The sequence below is a fragment of the Rhipicephalus microplus genome, chromosome 5, assembly GCF_043290135.1.
Source record: "Rhipicephalus microplus isolate Deutch F79 chromosome 5, USDA_Rmic, whole genome shotgun sequence".
Lineage (NCBI taxonomy): Eukaryota > Metazoa > Arthropoda > Arachnida > Ixodida > Ixodidae > Rhipicephalus > Rhipicephalus microplus.
Window position 1 is genome coordinate 155593557 of NC_134704.1, and position 17977 is coordinate 155611533.

General features: G+C 42.2%; 1 protein-coding gene across 1 annotated transcript in view; it reads right to left on the bottom strand.

The window, feature by feature from the left end:
- The window catches only part of KCNQ (KCNQ potassium channel), a 320065-nt gene that overhangs the window by 61358 nt on the left and 240730 nt on the right, over positions 1 to 17977 (bottom strand). The window contains exons 6-9 of the mRNA XM_075896102.1: positions 12749 to 12859; positions 9121 to 9305; positions 5591 to 5665; positions 4927 to 5150 (exon numbers count right to left, since the gene is read on the bottom strand). Of these exons, the coding sequence (XP_075752217.1) occupies positions 4927 to 5150; positions 5591 to 5665; positions 9121 to 9305; positions 12749 to 12859 (595 nt within the window). The remainder of the gene's footprint in view (positions 1 to 4926; positions 5151 to 5590; positions 5666 to 9120; positions 9306 to 12748; positions 12860 to 17977) is intronic.

A 17977-nucleotide genomic window follows, 5' to 3' on the forward strand; every position in this document is an offset into this window, starting at 1 on the left:
ATCTGTTTGCGTTGGTCCCTTATATACTGAATCGTAGAAAATGAAGCTGGCAAAAGCATAGATGAAATTGTGCGTCGCCCTTAAATGTATTCTACAAATAACAGTACAAACAAGCTAATAAAAGCTGACGCAAAATACAACTTGCCACAGCTAGTTCTGTGCACCGAAGCCACATCTACGGGTTGTTCATGTTCCATAAGTCCGTGGATGGCTGGCTAGTACTCCCTAAACTAATCATGCAAGCAAACGCCCAAGACGAACTATACCGAGCTACACTCTCGATAATATTTCATCCACGGCTTTTTATATCAGCCATAGAAAAAAGGGCTGATGTAGCCTATATCACGCTATTTTCCGCCGACTATATATTTTCCTAATAGCTTCAATGCGCACTAATAACAAATACTAATACATTAGTACCGTCTTCCTGCACCTACAAAGACCAGCTCACCACTGAGGGAGGACTCTATGCAGGTTCGCAGCACGTCTCTGTTTTCCAGCTTTCTGTGCCAATGACCCTATCCACTTTCAAAGTTAAAGGCTAATTGGAATTTCAATAATGACACAGTAACGTTGCCCTTACCTGCTTATTTCGCTTCGATTGTTTTCCTTCGCGGCCACTTGGTTGAACATGCGCCGCGTATGACATCGTGCGTTAAAGTTGATGAACCAAGTACGATATCACCGGAAATGCAGACACTGATAAACGCTCAGTGCGCCTTGCCGTACGGTGTACGATGTTATGGGGCCTTATTGTTCGTATAGAGGCCAATATTTGTATACACATTTTCGGGTCTTTTACTAAATCAGGCAACGCATGCAGATAAGGGCAAACAGAAATTCGTGCTGTCTCGTTCTCGTCCGTTATGACCGTGTCTGCAAGCCTTGACTTTTTTTTTTTGATAATGAAGCCGTACCGGCTAGCTTGGCTTTATGCCATTCTATGCCTGGTCAGGCGTGTTTCTGGTTGTCCCGATGGACACCTCAATGAAGCCCTCTGTAGTTACCGAGCGCAGCACACCATTTAAAAATGAGCTGCGTAAAACGTAGCATGAAACGAAAAGTTGCAGAAACCTAAACACGTCTGTTTAATTCTCAGAGAGTAGCAATGGTCTAACGCAACTTAAGTAGTTTCATGGAGCACAAGTTTGATTTCTTTTGAAAATGTTTTTATCATGCAAGTTCTCCATAGCTGCGAAACATTTCTGAACCATCATGGTGACTAGGAGCTCTATATCGAGATAGAAAAAGAAAGACAAGGACTTTTTGTTTTGTTACGACAATGTTTAAGCAATGCTGCCGTACTTGCCAAATAACTGTTATATTGGAAATTTAGAAATATTTCTAGTTGAGTTGATTGCTTCCTGGGAGGGTGAGAGAGGTTGAAATTTTCACTATTTTCATGCTCATTGTTGGGTCAGCTGAAACCAGCAGACGTCATTGCAACTGCGCAAGAGCTACGCACCGCACTTGTTCGTTAGCAATCTTAAAATTTTGTGAGCGAGCTATTTATTATGCATGTTGCGCTCAGACATATTTAGAAATCTCTATGATAAACTGTATATAAACAAAAAAGAGAAGTGACTGCTTGTTAGAGAGTCACTGTTTACGGCCAAGTCCTATATATTAAGCAAAGAGCTGGTGACATTCGTCTGCGCGAAAGAAACAAAATGAGCGGACTTCCCTAATGAGGCTCCCTGGCAGTCATTAAGCACGACGTATGAAGCACAACATCTGTCGTTCGGCCTCGTACTGATTGTCCCCTACTGCCGTTCGTATTTGGCATGCATATACAGCATTATTAAAAAGGCTCTGAATTACTGGCCAGTCTTAGATCTTAGAACTCATCGGTAGCGTAATATCTGGTTGTATGTACTTGTGTGTCAAATAAAACCAAGGATAAACCTCTCATGGTCCCATGGAATGCTCGGAGCTGCACATTGGTTAACATTCGTGCTTGTCTGTGCAGTAGCTTTTCTTTGAAGTGGCCTTTGAGAATTCTGAGAGGCTTATTTTAACAGACGTACTATAGAGTAATTGCATGAAGTGCGAACCGGTAAGGCTGTCTTGTTAAGGCTCGTTCAAAGCCGCAACTAGCAACGGACAAGGGACTATATTATTCGCAGAGCGACTGCCCCCATATGGTCGCAAAATGTTGTTTTTGTCGCAAAGAAACTGCTTCGGCTCTGCCATTCAATGCTAGATTTTGCAGCCGAACGACTTCAGTCACAAACCTCTGCGCCAATCCCGTGCGCAGGAACAGAACGTTAATTTATTTTACAAGGCAATGGCACTCCGAGCCACACACAAGCTATGAATACTATGCGGCGATGAATATGCGCCACGCGCATGTGTCAACAGCGGTCTCCTTGAGCCGCCAATAGCCTTGAGCTTTCAGTCACCATTCGCAAACAGCTCAGTAACCGGTGTGAGTCGCAACTGTTTTTATGCCTTCACTCTAGATGGATGCGATCATCACCTTATCACTTTTTGCTCCCATAGCTGACAGGTGTGAAAGCGCTTCAAAATTTTTGTGTGTGAATGTAATTGAGCTGAAGTAAATCTGTATAACGGGAATATTACATCACTGCCTATTTGATGTTGGCCTGCAAGAAGTAGAATCGCTAAATATGTAGATGCCATCAATTGCATGTCCTCATGAAAAAATCCGTGGTGTTATGTTGATGTTCATCATATTTATTTCAACGCAAATGCACACATTCGCACAAATTTTGGGACGTATAAACTTATCTAAGATGCTTTTGAGATAGCGACAGTATCTCCACGACGTTTACTACCGTGAATTCCACTCATCGCTGCTAGTAATTGTCTGCGTTCTTAATAGTTTATTGTTGTAAGCTTATACACGCCTCTTTTCTAACGCATACAATATTTGCCGTATATCACTTACGTATTATGCAGCACAGTTGAAGCATCAAAAATTGCCTATGTACCTTTAGAACTAAAATATAAACGGAAACGCAGCAACAATAGCAAAATACTACACATTCGTTTAGTTAAGGTATGCCTTGTTTCTCACACTCAGAAGCACCTTACGCATTTCGGCATTTTTTAAAGACTGTTTGAAGATCCACAGCTTCAACTTCAGTTTCATATGATATCCGCCTCAGCCGAAGTCCGGAAACCGGCAGTCGTGATCTGTAAACTATGCAGTGGTCTTCATTGAACAGTGTAATTTCAACTCGCTCATTATTCTGTTTGTGCGAATGAAATATAAGTACGCGATACACTGGTACAAATAAACCGTGTTCAGTGCGTGCACACATCCGGGTTCTCTTTGTACTGCTCATACTCATTACTAATGTACGCGATACTTGTGCAGTCGATCCTTTCTGGGAATCCAAATTTGACGGCGTGATGAGTAATTTTCGGAGATGCCGCAGATGTCCGCTTTACCAGGTGAGCACTTTCATCATGACAGACATTTCGCTTTTAAGCTCGGACTCGCAGTGTTTTGGACAATTTCAGGACCAAAATACAAAGAGAGGCTCCCGAAATCACAAAAGGCTGCCATAGCCGAGCTCGTAAACCAAGCAACAACAAAACGACTAATCGTGATGGTGAACATACTATCAACGAATGGTAGCAGGCAATGAGAAAAAGTGCCTGAAAATAAAAGTTTTTTTTTTAATCACTCTATATCTTCTTAGAAACCTGCTTTCCTGGTGGCAATTGCTCACGAGCGGGAGCATGAGTAGTGACACCTTCACGCAGTAAGGCGTAGTTCACATCGCTCAGTATGCGTTCGACAGCACCGTCTGCGACAACTGGCTATTTATGTAGTGATACACTTTTTTTCTTGACTTATTCTTCTTGTCCTTTTCTGTACGACGCCTGTAAGCTTCTGGAGTACATAAATAGTAGTGACGGAGCCTAATAGGACTAGGCCCGAAGCGAGTCACTTGCTTCGTTGTGATTTTGTGAGTTTGTGGTTTAATGTCTACAGCAAAAGAAACACTTTAGAAAAAGAAACACGCCAGCCAGCTCCACTCGACGAACACTGTCAAAAGAGAGAAGTCAAGGTCCCTCCTTTATCAGGTTCTCGTACTTTTAGGCGTTTCAAGCCTTCCCTTCGTTCACGCTTGGTTAGGTTCAGGTTCTCTTGAACGAAGATCGCGGTTGCTTCGCCGACGACATGCCCATTCCCGCGTCAGCTTTCACTGTCACTCACGTCGAGTGGTTTTTTTCTCGGGAGCAGTCTTCGTCACTATGAATTCGCAAGATTATTAATAATCAAGGGGCTCTTTTTCACGCCTCCCACACACTCACTGACCTACTTCTTGCAAAAAAGGTGGGTTTCTTCGGTAAGCCTTACTTTCACCCGTGTGAACATGCCGCTGATTGGTTTCCTCGTTTCACAAACCCTCACTCTTCCTCTTTCAAGCAAGCCTCTCAATGGTTCTTCCATCAAGACTCACCCTCACCCTTCCTGACATGGAGCCGCTCTACCCTTCCTACGAGTCCTCACTCTCGCCACATTTGCAATACCTCGTAATCAGCGCTACGCCATCGGACGGAGATGGGTGTGAACAACATTATTTTGAGTTAAAACAAAATTTTTCATGACGCAATTTTCATTGGACCGTAAATCCTCGACTAAGAACAGCTTTGCTGTTCAAATAAAAACGTCCACTTCTATGTGATCAGCGATTAGACTTAAGCACAAGTATATCCTGTCGCTTCTATTATATTGTATTCGAATGGCACACCAGACTGGATGTCTCAAATTGTTATGGGTACTATATCAAATGAATATAATAATAATAATAATAATAATAATAATAATAATAATAATAATAATAATAATAATAATAATAATAACAGCCAACTCCTCCATGTTAGATGGCCAGTATCTAGTTGCGCGAGTAGGTAAGAAAAGAAAAATCCCCACGCAAATTGGCTCACCGTCCGAGTTTCGTTTTGAGGCATCAGAGATGTCTCTGGCAACGCTGTCCTCGCTGAAGCTGGCCGGAAGCCTCCCCGAGTGCATTACATTGTCCTGGCTGGCGTTAGAGTCACAATGGTAACGGCTCCGGGACATCGGGGAATGCAAGTGCGACGGAGTGGCGGGCTGTCGGTGCCGACGTATCGTGGACAGCCTGCTCACGAAAGACGTGTTGTGCTTGAACCTGCGGCCGTTCCCGACGCCGAAAAGAAGCACAAAAAAGGAATCACACTAAAGGTCATAAATTCTAACAGCAGCACCAATAACAGTATTAAAGCGGGCTTTTAAGTGGCTGAGTCTATTGACCGAACTTCGCATTGCACCATTTTAACACATCAGCTCTATAACTAAAGAATACTTACACTACTAGAGAACGAATGTATGCCTCAGACACGATGACGTTTCCTGTCACTCGATCGATAGCTCTGCTTACTTGATTAGTACAGAAAGTTAAAGTGATAAAACGACGTACCGAGCAAGAAAGTAAGGTGCTTTCAGCTTCGGCGTTTATTAAAAAAAAATACATGAGAAAAGGAGCACTAAGACATTCTAACGATTACTGCGCACTTGTTGGAGACAGCATCCGTGCAGCGTGCGAGAGAAGGGGGTGCGTGGTGTACTTACAGAATTCCAGATCCTGGGGCTGGCAGGTCCAGTCTGTCTCTGCGCTTTGTGCTCGTGAATGACCCGGAGGCATAGCTGGAGATGGGGGGAGGTGCAACGAGACAGAACCACACAGTGCGACAGTGCGTGACAACAACAGGCTGCGCGAGTTCTGTGCCGTGAACCAAACGCAAAAGACACGAAAACTCCCACACGTGCATAGGTAAATTTACGATTCCCTTTCCGCCACTCTCTCGGTTTTTAAACTCTTCTTTTTTTGTGAAGCTTTAACCGACGATTGTTGCCTCGCGCAAGCAAACATACCATTCTAAGGGCATTGCGCATGCCAGTGCAATTTCGATAGGTTTCCGTTGGCAAGTTTTCTCGGCACGCGAACGTAAAATCAGAATGCAACAGAGCCGAGAAGAGTGCTTCTCTCTTTTCTCTACTTATTCTTTCGTATGATCACGCGCTGCGAAACTTCACCACCATGAACAAAAACAAGGTAGGACATGTTTCTACACAAATAGTTTCCCATCAATTGCACTCAGCCCCATCCATAGCAAAGGTGAGAAAGTGAGTCACCAGTGATGTGAGGCGGCGGGATTGCAAACGTGAGTGTACGAGAGAATGAGGGTGAGGAAGCGACGCGGATTGGGAATGAACGTTTACTAAAGAACTTTCGCTGAGATTATCGCTCATTAGTGGGAAGAACTCTTGAACTGCACTCATTGCGCGCTAATTAGAATATGCGGTGTTAATTTCGTCTGTGTACGGTGTTATACCAGTCCTTCTAGACTGGTTAACATCCCTGCATTTTCTTTCCCTCCTGTTCCTATCTTGCTTCCTGGCTGCGTAATCACAAAGCGACCGCTCCTTCGGTGATAACTGTTTGACTAATCGACTGCCACTAACATTTTTAGAATAGGTCAACTGAGAGTTTAGTTACAAGGATTTTTTGCACTGTGAAAGTGACAAATTCTTTTTCGAAGGAGCGCTGTTATATTTCAATAAAGTGGAGCTTACAAAGAGTCAACATAACACTACATATACAGCGCTCTTGATCTCTTTCAGAATTTTATTGTTATTAATTTTTTCTCCAAACGAGAGGCCCGAATTCAATATCAATGCCAGCAGGCTGGTGTAGTTATAAAGCGTGCAATTTGCAGAACTGTAAAGGCGAAGCTGTTCTGGTGCTTGGCTACATGTCGCTACTACCGTGATATCTGTGCAGGTCATGCTTATGGAAATACCAGTGACCATGTCCACGAGTTTATGACGCAGTCGAAATCGAGTATATGTTATCATTTGTCGAGAGAAGATGAGGAACTACTAGCTGACTTTGAAACGTAATACTGCACTGTGCTGCGGTCTGATGCTTCTCTCAAAAATTCGCAGAAGCTTTGACTACGTACAAGAAGCATCTTACGACCATGCACAGGACTGCTGCACTGTTCCTTTAGGAATATTGATTTTACACAGATTTCCCAACTTCGAGTGCTTTTTTCGGGATTACTAGCAACCAGTGTGCCTTTTGAAACAGCACTCCTTGTTTGAAAGCTCACAGTTTTGCCTATATTACACGTTGAATGGTATACATTTTCATACTTTGGTATCTTTTCACAAAGTAACGTAAACTGGTTAACCTACTCTACGCTCACTGCTCTTGTCGGGCAAGTCGCAGCTCGCCAGTGACCACAGTTTTAAGGTACAACATAAAGCTGAAGTGCGCGAAGTTAAGGGCTGGTTGTCTCAGTGGTATTGTACAATAGGTCTTAATAGACATTACCGATGCCTCCTACGTACAAGAACATGAGATACAGGCAGGAAAATGTAGCAGGTATGAGGCTATTGGCAGCAACTTATACCCTCAAAGCGCTGTAGTTATTAGCTTAAGGCGTTATATTCTGTGTAATGAAAGCAAAATATAATACTCCAACGCACGAGAGTCACGGTTTCTATGTGTTGCATTATTCGTGCGCCTGGATTATGCGCCTGCCCTTATAAAATATCACTGACACATTGATTAAGCTTCCAAATAGCGGTGCGTCAGCGCAATGCATTGATACTTGAAACATCAACTTGAAAAGCAGTAAACACTCAATGTTAAGGAAAACACACCGAATTGCAAAAGGGTCACACTCTACAAGGATAATGTCGAACGTGACATAAAATTGATTGGACGTTACATGTTGTGCAACTTCTTAATGCAGATGTCTAACGACGAAGGAATGTTTAATTCATTTTTTTTTATTTCGTTCATCATATGCAGACGTCTCAAGCAACGTTGTGAATCATTTTCGCATTGGCTTCATTGTAAATTCAAGGTGCGAGAAAATCCCACAGAACAATTCAACTTATTTCAAGCAGTTACAAAATGTTCATTTGCAGATTGAACTCAGGAAAAATGCTACATGGATATAAAAGGAAAGAATCATGTTGATTCCGAAGAAGACAGCTCAATGACTCATGCTAGATTTCACAACAAGGAGACACGCTCTGCTTTCCCATTTTCATCGAAATTGTATCTTTTGCATTTGGCATGCATGTGATTTGTGCATATACGTTTTGTTTTCGTGCGTGAACATGCAAGTAGTTCCATCATTGTGCACGCACATGTATTAACATTTTCGCGAACACGTATCTCAAAAGCAGGCAGCAATGCAAAAACGAAACAAGAAGGGAGAAGACATCGCCTTGTTTTCAGACTCTATCGCTTTTCCAGGAGAATCGTTTGCAACCTTGTCTTCTAGTGACCAGCGTCAACGCAATACTCACATTCGCCGCATTGACTTTGATATATAACATGAAATACGGCACGTGCATCAGTTACGGGCAGGGTAACAGTTGCAAGAAAATCGGCGGTTCTTGCGTTCACTCAGCCGGTCCTGGGGTGGAGTAGCGAGGGTCGAGGGAAGGTGTGCCTCCCGTATGTGAGCGTAGCTTATTAGACCTAACTATAGGCTGGTTTACTTTCGTGGTATCTCTTATAGTCAAGGAATGAACGTTGTCCAAGATCTCGATTTCTCAACGGTAATCATGATAACGACATGTTTCTTCATTTATGGCGTTATTAATCAGCACACTCTCGTCCCCTTCCACAGTGGTCTATGCCAACAGAGTCGATGCTGAAATTCAGTAAATTTCGTTGCTCTAATGCGCCCCAAATACGCGAAAACCTTTATATTAGTAACGGCACAATAGAACTCGCATGAAGTAATTTCGGCGCGAAATTCGGAACATAATTGTTAAACTAAAATTGCTTCTTTCAGCAGTGTCAAGTGAAGAGAAAAAAGATAGAGCAGTGAAATAATTACAGAATTTCCCAAACTGATTTGCTGTTTGGCGTTTGTGTCTTTTTAAAAATTTGCTCAAGGTCATCTCTGATCAATGATCCCGTAAGCTTTCCCTACAATGTCTTCTCGGTAAGTCCACCAGGGTAGCAGTGCCCTTGGGGTTCTATCACGTGCTACGGTATAGCCAAAGGTATCCAAAATAGTAAAGGGCGGTTCACGCACGTAGAGTTTAGCTTGGGAGAAATATCTGCTTACGTGGGTGGACTGGGCAGAGGGACCTGATGAATCTTCCATGTTGCCACGGACATGGAGTTTTCATCTGCGGCGTAGCACCTCCACAGGCACTGGATTAGAGTAGCAGCGGGCACACGCCGTCGGATCATGTGCTTTTGTCGCTGCTGCTGTTGTACTTTGAGCGCAAATCCAGACCCCAGGATGCCCTGAAAACGATAAAATATCATGATGAGCCGAGCATTGCTGTTTGTATCAAAACCTATCGCAAACAAACGAGATTTTGAAACTGAGATGACATTTTTATTGGTGAACGCGCTTAATTTTCAAACCCCTTTTCAGATGAACTCATAATTTTGTAGAGTCCACCCGCAACATAAAGAAAAACGTTCGCAATTGTGCACTGGACTGTTATATTTTTTATACGACATTGTTCTTTACTAGCGCATGAACACTTTCCGCTATAATTAATTTTACTTGCATATGTGAGGTACACATCACCTCTTTGCAGTGACGTTCTCTTTCAAAAAAATATTTTAATTTTGAAATTTTATAAATGTGCAGAATTGAAAAATAAGTTCAAAATAGTATTGAAAAAGAAATGTGTCTCTATTTATATCTGTTTAGAGTTATGGTTTTTCTTGGGACTACTCTTTAACGGAAAATGACATGTTGAGAAAGTATGTTTATTGGTTTTCTAGAAACCAGATTCCCAGCTAGATTCTGTTACACAAAAGCCCATAATGTTTTAACCTTTTGGTATTTTCCGGTAAATCTTGTCATGCTGTTTGCTTCAACATTTACCTGGCAGTGAACAGAGTTAGGTGATAATCTGAAAATGTTTCTTTCTATACCATTACAATTTAAATGCAGTACTATAAATCAAGATTCCTAATGACTTTAGGCTGCAGTACTTAATCTAGATCAAAGCACAAAGATCGTAGTTGATTGTCCGGATTACACACACCACTCTATTGGTGCCTAGCCTTTTTCTTCTTCCATGAATAGATTAATCGTTTTGTGTGCCGGCCTGGTAGGCATCTTTTGGGCAATTTTCGTAATTATGTTATCAAAAATCTTCGATTTGTTGGCTTAGTGCACAATAGGTCTCATTTTCATAGATATTGCCAACAGGATATATCAAGTAATTAGTTTCAGTTCAAAAGCTACAAAAGACTCAATACGAATTCAGCATACCTCAAGGAGAATACTTTTGCATTGTCAGAGATATCTTGAGGTTAGTATTTTATACAGAAACCTATTATTATAGTGCTTGCCTCACAACTTTAGCGGATATAAATCAATGAATCAATCAAGTAGTCAAAAACTTAATCACTTTGTCAATTACTTATTATTTACTACTGCAAAAGTTACAGGGAATATGGGAATAAAAAGCTCTAGTTAGCCTGAATATATTCCGCAGCTTATTACATTTCAATGAAATGCATTGATGTCATACGTATTCTGCGCAGATACACGTTAGTAGAAAAAAGATAGGTATATATCTTTGTATACAATAAGCGAAATGACGTGAAATGGCAAAACAGTTTGGCGGGGAAAAACGAAATCATTCCTCCTATTCCGCCGGATATATTACACAGTTGGTTTTGCTGCAGCATCATGTCGGATAAAAGGCATTGTGCTGCTGCTCAAAAACTTCGGCTTTATCGCTGCGCATGCGCTTACAAAAATTTCAAACACCAAAGGAACTGAAACCTCACTTATGGAGAGGCGAACGCAAGTCCCGCACGAAAGATGTCCTGACGCAAAAAAAAAAAAATTCTTCGATTCTCCACGAATGTCACAAAAAATACAAAACGACAAAATTTGCTCCCTTATAGCGCCGATTGCGCTTGCACATGTCTTGTCAGTTTCAGGTACAAAATGAGCGAAAATGCTGGCCCTCGATCAATGCCAAAACGGTGGCATTATGATGTCGATGGGAAGGAACTGAACGCCCTGGTGCTTTCTCGTGTGGACCTCTATACCAGCCCTGACATTTCAGGAGCGATGGTTTTGTAGACGGCGCGCTGTATACAGAAAAATGTTAATATTCTTCAGAATACAGAAATATACCGAAATATGCCATTATTTTCCACCATATGACTGAGCACCGCATATTTGCAACTATGGGCAAGTACGACGTTCAGTAGGGAAGACAGTAAAACATTGTTGAGAGCGCATTGTTTTGTTTCCCTGTTGATAGAAATTTCATATGTCGCATTACGTTGCCAAAAATGCAATTGTTCCTCTATTATACAAAAACAAGATGCTTTCAGAAAAAATCTGCCCGAACCGGAGACACAATATGCGTTCTTACTTGTTCCAAAGTAATCAATGTTATAAAGAGCTGACGGCAAGGAACACTTGCCTAAAAGCCCTTCTCCTTGATCGTACGGGTGGATGAGAGCAGAGTTAGCACGAACCGTTGCAGGGTCGATGCGCTACACAACAAAGCTTTTTCACGGACGTAGACCACTACGATGTCTGGCAAAGTTCGCGAGGCTTTCTCCACTAAGTGCAACAAAGGAACTCTCCACTTCCATACCTCGCAATGGCTGACGATGCCAAGAGATGGCGCACTTCTCTGATAAAAAGCGGTAAACTAAGCCTGCAGGTAAAAATATATAAAAAGAAAAATCCCTATGCCTACCCCTACTCTGCTTATGCAGCGTTCTACTAAAGGCGGAAGTTTCCTCGAACGTCTCATGCACTTATGGAAGAGTGGCCCATAACATTTTCGATCTCAGCAGGTTTATGTTTGCGCTAGAGCCAAACAAGTGATGGATAATGTTTATTCTATAAAGTTCGAAGTAGTTTCAGTGCACTTGGGCTAGCGTCTATTTCTTTAGCTATAGTCGCAATAGGTGTTACTCACATTTTGTTACAGAATATTTTTGTGGTGATTATTATTCCCGAATATTGAGGTCAAACCAAGTCAACACAAAATGCCTCGTCGAAAATGAAATTGTATGAAAAGGCGCTTAGAATTGGTCGCTGGTTACATTTCCTTTTGCTGGAGTGGAGGTCATACAGTCGTCTTCAGTTATATTGTTTACGGCGTATACAGACTTAAAGCATGCAGAAGTAACTTCCTATGTAACCCATTCCATATGATTGATATGCAACTGCACTTTGAGAATATGCCATTTAAAAGCAATGAACGCCGTAGCAGCAGTAATACGTTTTAAAACTCCTTACACATATATTTTTTTACTACCAGCCATAACCGCATTATGCCTGGTACGTGAGGCGGATATGCTTTATGACATAATCCAAACTACTACTCATGGTTGCCGCATTTTATTAGGTGCAAAATACAAGGAAGCTTTGTGCTTGAAAGAATGAAATGGACTCCACAGATTCATCATTATTCCGCAGCTTCCCACTACGGGGATGCTCGAGATCATACTGTGGTTTTGACACATAACACTCAAGAATATTGGACCTACTTTACATTAAATTAACGTTAGTCACTCATTACTTAATGAAACTGCAAGGAGTTTGATAAGTTAGCATAACCACTTGTGACTCGAGTTGATTGTTTGAGCATGGCAGCCCGCCAGTGTTTTTTTACTGTGATCGGAAATAAAGAACTAGACAAAGGAACGATCTAATAATACGGCAACGCCGTGAACGATGACGGACTTACAGCAGGGAGAGCAAAGAAGGAGATTCCCATGAGAGCACAAAAAGATGCAATCAACTTCCCGGGCCACGTGACGGGCACGGTGTCACCATAACCTACTGTACAGAGGGTGATCTGAAAAGTGGAAAAGAAGAAAACATACCGTTATTTACACTTGTACGACACTCGTGTGAAATAGTTATGTTACGCTACTACTGCTCGTGTTAGCTTAGCTCCAAACGACAATATGCTTTTCAAGAACATACCGAAATTTACCCTCCCCCCCCCCCCCCCACCCCGCCGACCACAAGCTGGGCTTCGAGTGCAATGAGACTAAACCGTATTAAAAGTATGAAAACAAACAAGCATAAAACACGGTTCATCCCTTCGTCATGGCAAGCAGTATAATTTGAAAGTGAACCTTGTATTCGCAGGAGTAGTTGAATGCTTGTTGTACTTTGGTGTATAATAGCTCACCAGTACGCCATCAACTCATCATCTTTTTCTCCACAAGTGTAATGTAGGCAACTGCAACATTTGCTGATATTTGTATTGTCTGATTGATAGTTCTGGTAAACAGGAGGCGTACTCTCTTCAACAGAGTGACAACTTCATCAGCTGAGTGAACACTGCAGGTTTTGAATACATTAAAGGCAGTCCTTCATAGCCCTTTTTTTTTCATCTTGGATTCCAGCGTCTTTTGAGACTACCACAGAGGAACCCGTTTCATCCTCACCTGTGACTGTCTGGCTGTACGCGGCGAAGCCCAATACGTGGGGCATGGCCTCCGAGGTGGCAAGCGCGAGCCTTGTTTATCTCCAGCCGTCCCAATCACAGGGAGGGTACGAGAGTCAAAGTCAATGCTGGGGCGTATATAATATCAAATGGTATTTTCGTGGTATACTTGCACTGCCCATAGTAGCGCATTTAAAGTTGCGATGCCTGTGCAAGAGATTTGTATGTGCTGAAAAATTACTATATTTCGAACTTTGCGGGCTGTTTAGTATGGGGGAGGGCACTAGCTACGAAGAAAAAATAAAGGACAGCACGATTTGCAAGCGAAGCCAGAACAATGCTTCATTCTACGCTCACGTGTTTAACTCGACTAAATAGGTTCTTTTTTCTTTCCTTTAATGGAACCAGCACTGCTTTTTATTCTGATGCCATTTCGATAATTCGTACAGACGCACTGATGTAATCACAGCTGCGCAATGATCACAGTAAGAATCTTCACCCATTCACACGGTGAGTTTTACGGTCTCCAGTTAATATAATGGATAATATAAGAATGACCATCAAAATCTTTTCCTTGTTCAAGAAGTACGCAACACGTGTTCAGAGTTTGATCAACTTGGTGTGAAGCACTGTGCGTTCTATAGCACTGACAATTTGCTCTTTTTCTTCAAAAGTCTACTCGATCAATACATAGTTTTCTTTAAAAAGACGCCATTCTCCTTCATAAGCGACCCTTTGATTTTAATGCAGTCGACAGTGCAGTAAACGAACACGATAATGATATTACTGCTGTGCTACTGAAACATAATCAAAATACAGATGAGAAAAAAAGGGATTAATAACAACACACGCACTTTAACTGTGGAAGACGTCAGGAAAAAATATGTGTCGGCTAATGAAAGCCTTCTAAAAATTCCAGCGAAATTACTAATCCCGTTACATCAGTGACATGACCAGGGCAGTCACTTATCTAGAACGTCACTGTGCTTCATTTGACCACTTTATAAATAACCGTGCGCGATAAAGTACTAAAACAATGTGTCACAATAGGAAGCCAATATGATTCAACGACAATAATTAGCCCAATTTTCGCGATGAACGCCTCCAGAAAGGAGAAATCCTAGAATGCGTCTGTATTTCTCAAATCAAAGTATTCAGCACAGCAACTGAAAATTGAAATTGAAAATTGAAAAAAAACTACGCGTGCCATAATGATTAAAAAAATGTAATACGGCCATAGATGAATTATACCTCCTTACAATGATCTATATCAGAATTATTCAGCAATTGTCATTTTTTTCGTCGTAAAACGGACCAAAATAGGTGCAGTAATAAAAAAAACTGGCGTTTATTGCAGCCAGAAGATTCTGGCGGTGATTCTTGCTCGTAAGCGAAAATGAAAGCAGGCGCATGCTGGAATCCCGTGCACTCTGCCTTCTGCCCCGGGCTCCACCGCCGCCCGACTCCACAGTGAATGCGCCCCCTCCCGGGAGGCGGGCGCGCGAGGCAATACACACTGGTTTTGTTGGGGAACGTGGTGACTGGGATGGCTGGAGGGAAGCACGCCACGCACCCACCATCTTGAAAGCCGTGCATGAAAGCAGCATCGTTCGCTCTCTCTTTCTTCACTTCTCAGTTTATTTTCTCATCTTCCTTTCCCCATGCACGGTAGCAAAGCGGGTACAACCTAGCGAACCTCCTGCGTTTCCTTTGCCTTTCTCTCGCTCTTTCTTTCTCAAGACTTAATTTGGTTTCTCTCTACTTTATGCAGTGTCTGAAATACTAAATTGTATCTCGTTAAACCTGTCATATCCTACTATGTTCGAGCCAATTCAAATACCGAAGTGACAATTTGAATTGGAATTGCGCACGTCCTCAAAGTCAACCATGTCAATGTGATCAGACCTACCTGAGAAACAGTATAAGGTGAATTCATTAGGAAGACAATAAAAAAGAACCTTCCTGTCATTTCAATCATCATCAAGCAGCATGATTAATAAAAAAATGGAGTCAGAACACGATCGTAGCTTTTCGCTACCTCTATGATCGCTTCAATGCCTGCCTGATAATCTTCCACCAAAGGTATCACCTTATTTGTATACAAATCCATATAGAATAAATATTAGTGAATAGTGGCAAGCTCAGCCAGTTGGCACTGGTTTATGGTTTATGTTACGCAACAAACCAATGTAGGCATGCCCTCGCTTTCGCACGAGCGGTTCTCTGTCGGCAGACTTGAAAGATCTGAGAGAACAACCAACTCTCTATTATGTATAACGTAACTTCCGATAAAACAACACGACATAGATGCTGGGTCTTTCCTACTTGCGTCATCATTCGTGGTTCATTGCTACGTTCGATATAAATGTATAGCCTTCACACTGAAATAAATATTCGCTTCGGCTGACTACTGAGCTCACACGGAATTAATAATTGTAATTTTCGCACCCACATCACACAGAAATAAAATGCACGGTAAGCTTTCAGCACAGACTTGAAGCCAATATTTCGGTAAAGCTGGCTTTCTCAAGTGCTTCTCTGATGGCTATTCTAGACCTCCTTTGGTATTCTCTGAGGTTTTATAGCAGCCGCAGACGAACAGGCATGTGATGTTTTCATCCTGTTAGGTTGCACGTCCGTAGAATTTAGTGTTGCCGCAGTGTCTAAGAATGCTTTCACGGTTGTCCCTAAAAGCGAAATTACGAGGGAAAGGATGCCAGCAATGCATTCTGAACCAAAATAAAGTTTAATCGATTCGAGGCTACCATTCCGTCTTTCCGGTACAACAAACCGAAAATTCGACATCCACGTGCACACACTAGGCTTTTGAGGGATGCAATCAAGTGGATAGGCTCACATGTGAATTGTTAAGTCATCATCAGTAGAAACTTAAAAGATGACGAATGCTTTCAAATTTTAGGGCAAGTCTCTACGAAAAGCTGGATAGCTGTGGAAAAGCTGAGGCGAATTATTTATGTCATCGAGAAGCTCAGTTCTCTAATAGGATAGATTTACTGTGGCTTTTAAAAACTGAATTTCAAGTTTTTCTTCTACTTTTCTCTCTGATGAGCCGAAACCAACGAGCGAAGTGAAACCGTGCGAAGTGATATTCTACTTTTCACGATTTCCCGTCTGCTAAAAGTTGAACAACATAAAATAAATCATGCGAAAAATTCACGTAATCCGCACTCAACTAGAATCACATGTGATTGGTGTTCCTCCTATTTCGTCGTGATTGCCGATCATTATTAAATCACGAATCACGTATTCTAGCTTAATAAAAATGGTCAGTTCCACTATGGTACTACACACTTCAATACCGTGTATGTATGTATGTATGTATGTATGTATGTATGTATGTATGTATGTATGTATGTATGTATGTATGTATGTATGTATGTATGTATATGTATGTATGTATGTATGTATGTATGTATGTATGTATGTATGTATGTATGTATGTATGTATGTAGGAGGCATTTTGAGTAGAAGGTGGCGAAGACGGCTCGAAGAATTCTCCTGGAAGACGCAAGGAAGCGCCGTCGACTATTTAAACTAACGAGCAGCCGAGATTCGCCTTCAATGCTGATCGGAGGCCACGGATGTTCAGAAGTAGGATGGGAAGACGGTCGAGCCAGTGGTGGTTTTGGAACGTTAAACCCCACACATCACTCATCAACAGGGACAGAATCTAAAACAGCTGCACAGTGGCAGACGTCAATATCATCAATGTCGCGCATTTTCTTACTGCAGTGTGCATGACATGCTTTTCTTCAGTAATAAAAACGTTAGACATATGCGGAACGCGTAGCACACTTGCAGCGACAGCTGGAAGAGTGGCCTTTCAGAGCATTTCATGAACACCATTTGGGTAACTGCTACAAGCAAACTTTCAGGGCACCCACTATGCCATAAATCATCATATTTCATTGTGATAGCAATACCATGGACACTCGCAGCTGGATTTCACCTCTGGCGTCAGCGTGGGCGCCGCCGTCATTCACGCTACATTATACGTACCAATATATATGAAGATGCAACCGAAAATAAAGTCAAGAAAAAAAGTCCGGCATGCGGAATCAAACGTCCGACCACTGAATTGTGAGTGTGAGGCGTTAACCACTGAGCCACGAAGGAACACCTCCTTGAACGTTCGAATGGCAAACTATTTATACCTGCCACTTACCGCTAGCATTGGGCATCTCAGGAGAACTATCGTGTTTTCAGCATTAACAAAGAGATGGCGCGATGAGCGCGTTGCCAGATCGTCATGACGTGGCGGCGCGTGCTCTCATTTCCCACGCCTAATTTTCCCGCGGAGAGGGGACGCTCACGAGTGCGCTCCCTTATTTCGCGGTGGGGACAATTGTACGTCTTGGGATTTCACTGGAACAATTCTGTTGTAATTAGCGGGCGCACAAAGGTCGCTGCACTTGTTGCGCAGTCTCCATTTGCGAAAAGGGCGTGCGTTTCAAACGCAGCGAAACAACTGAGATGCTTATTCATGTTCATCTCTAC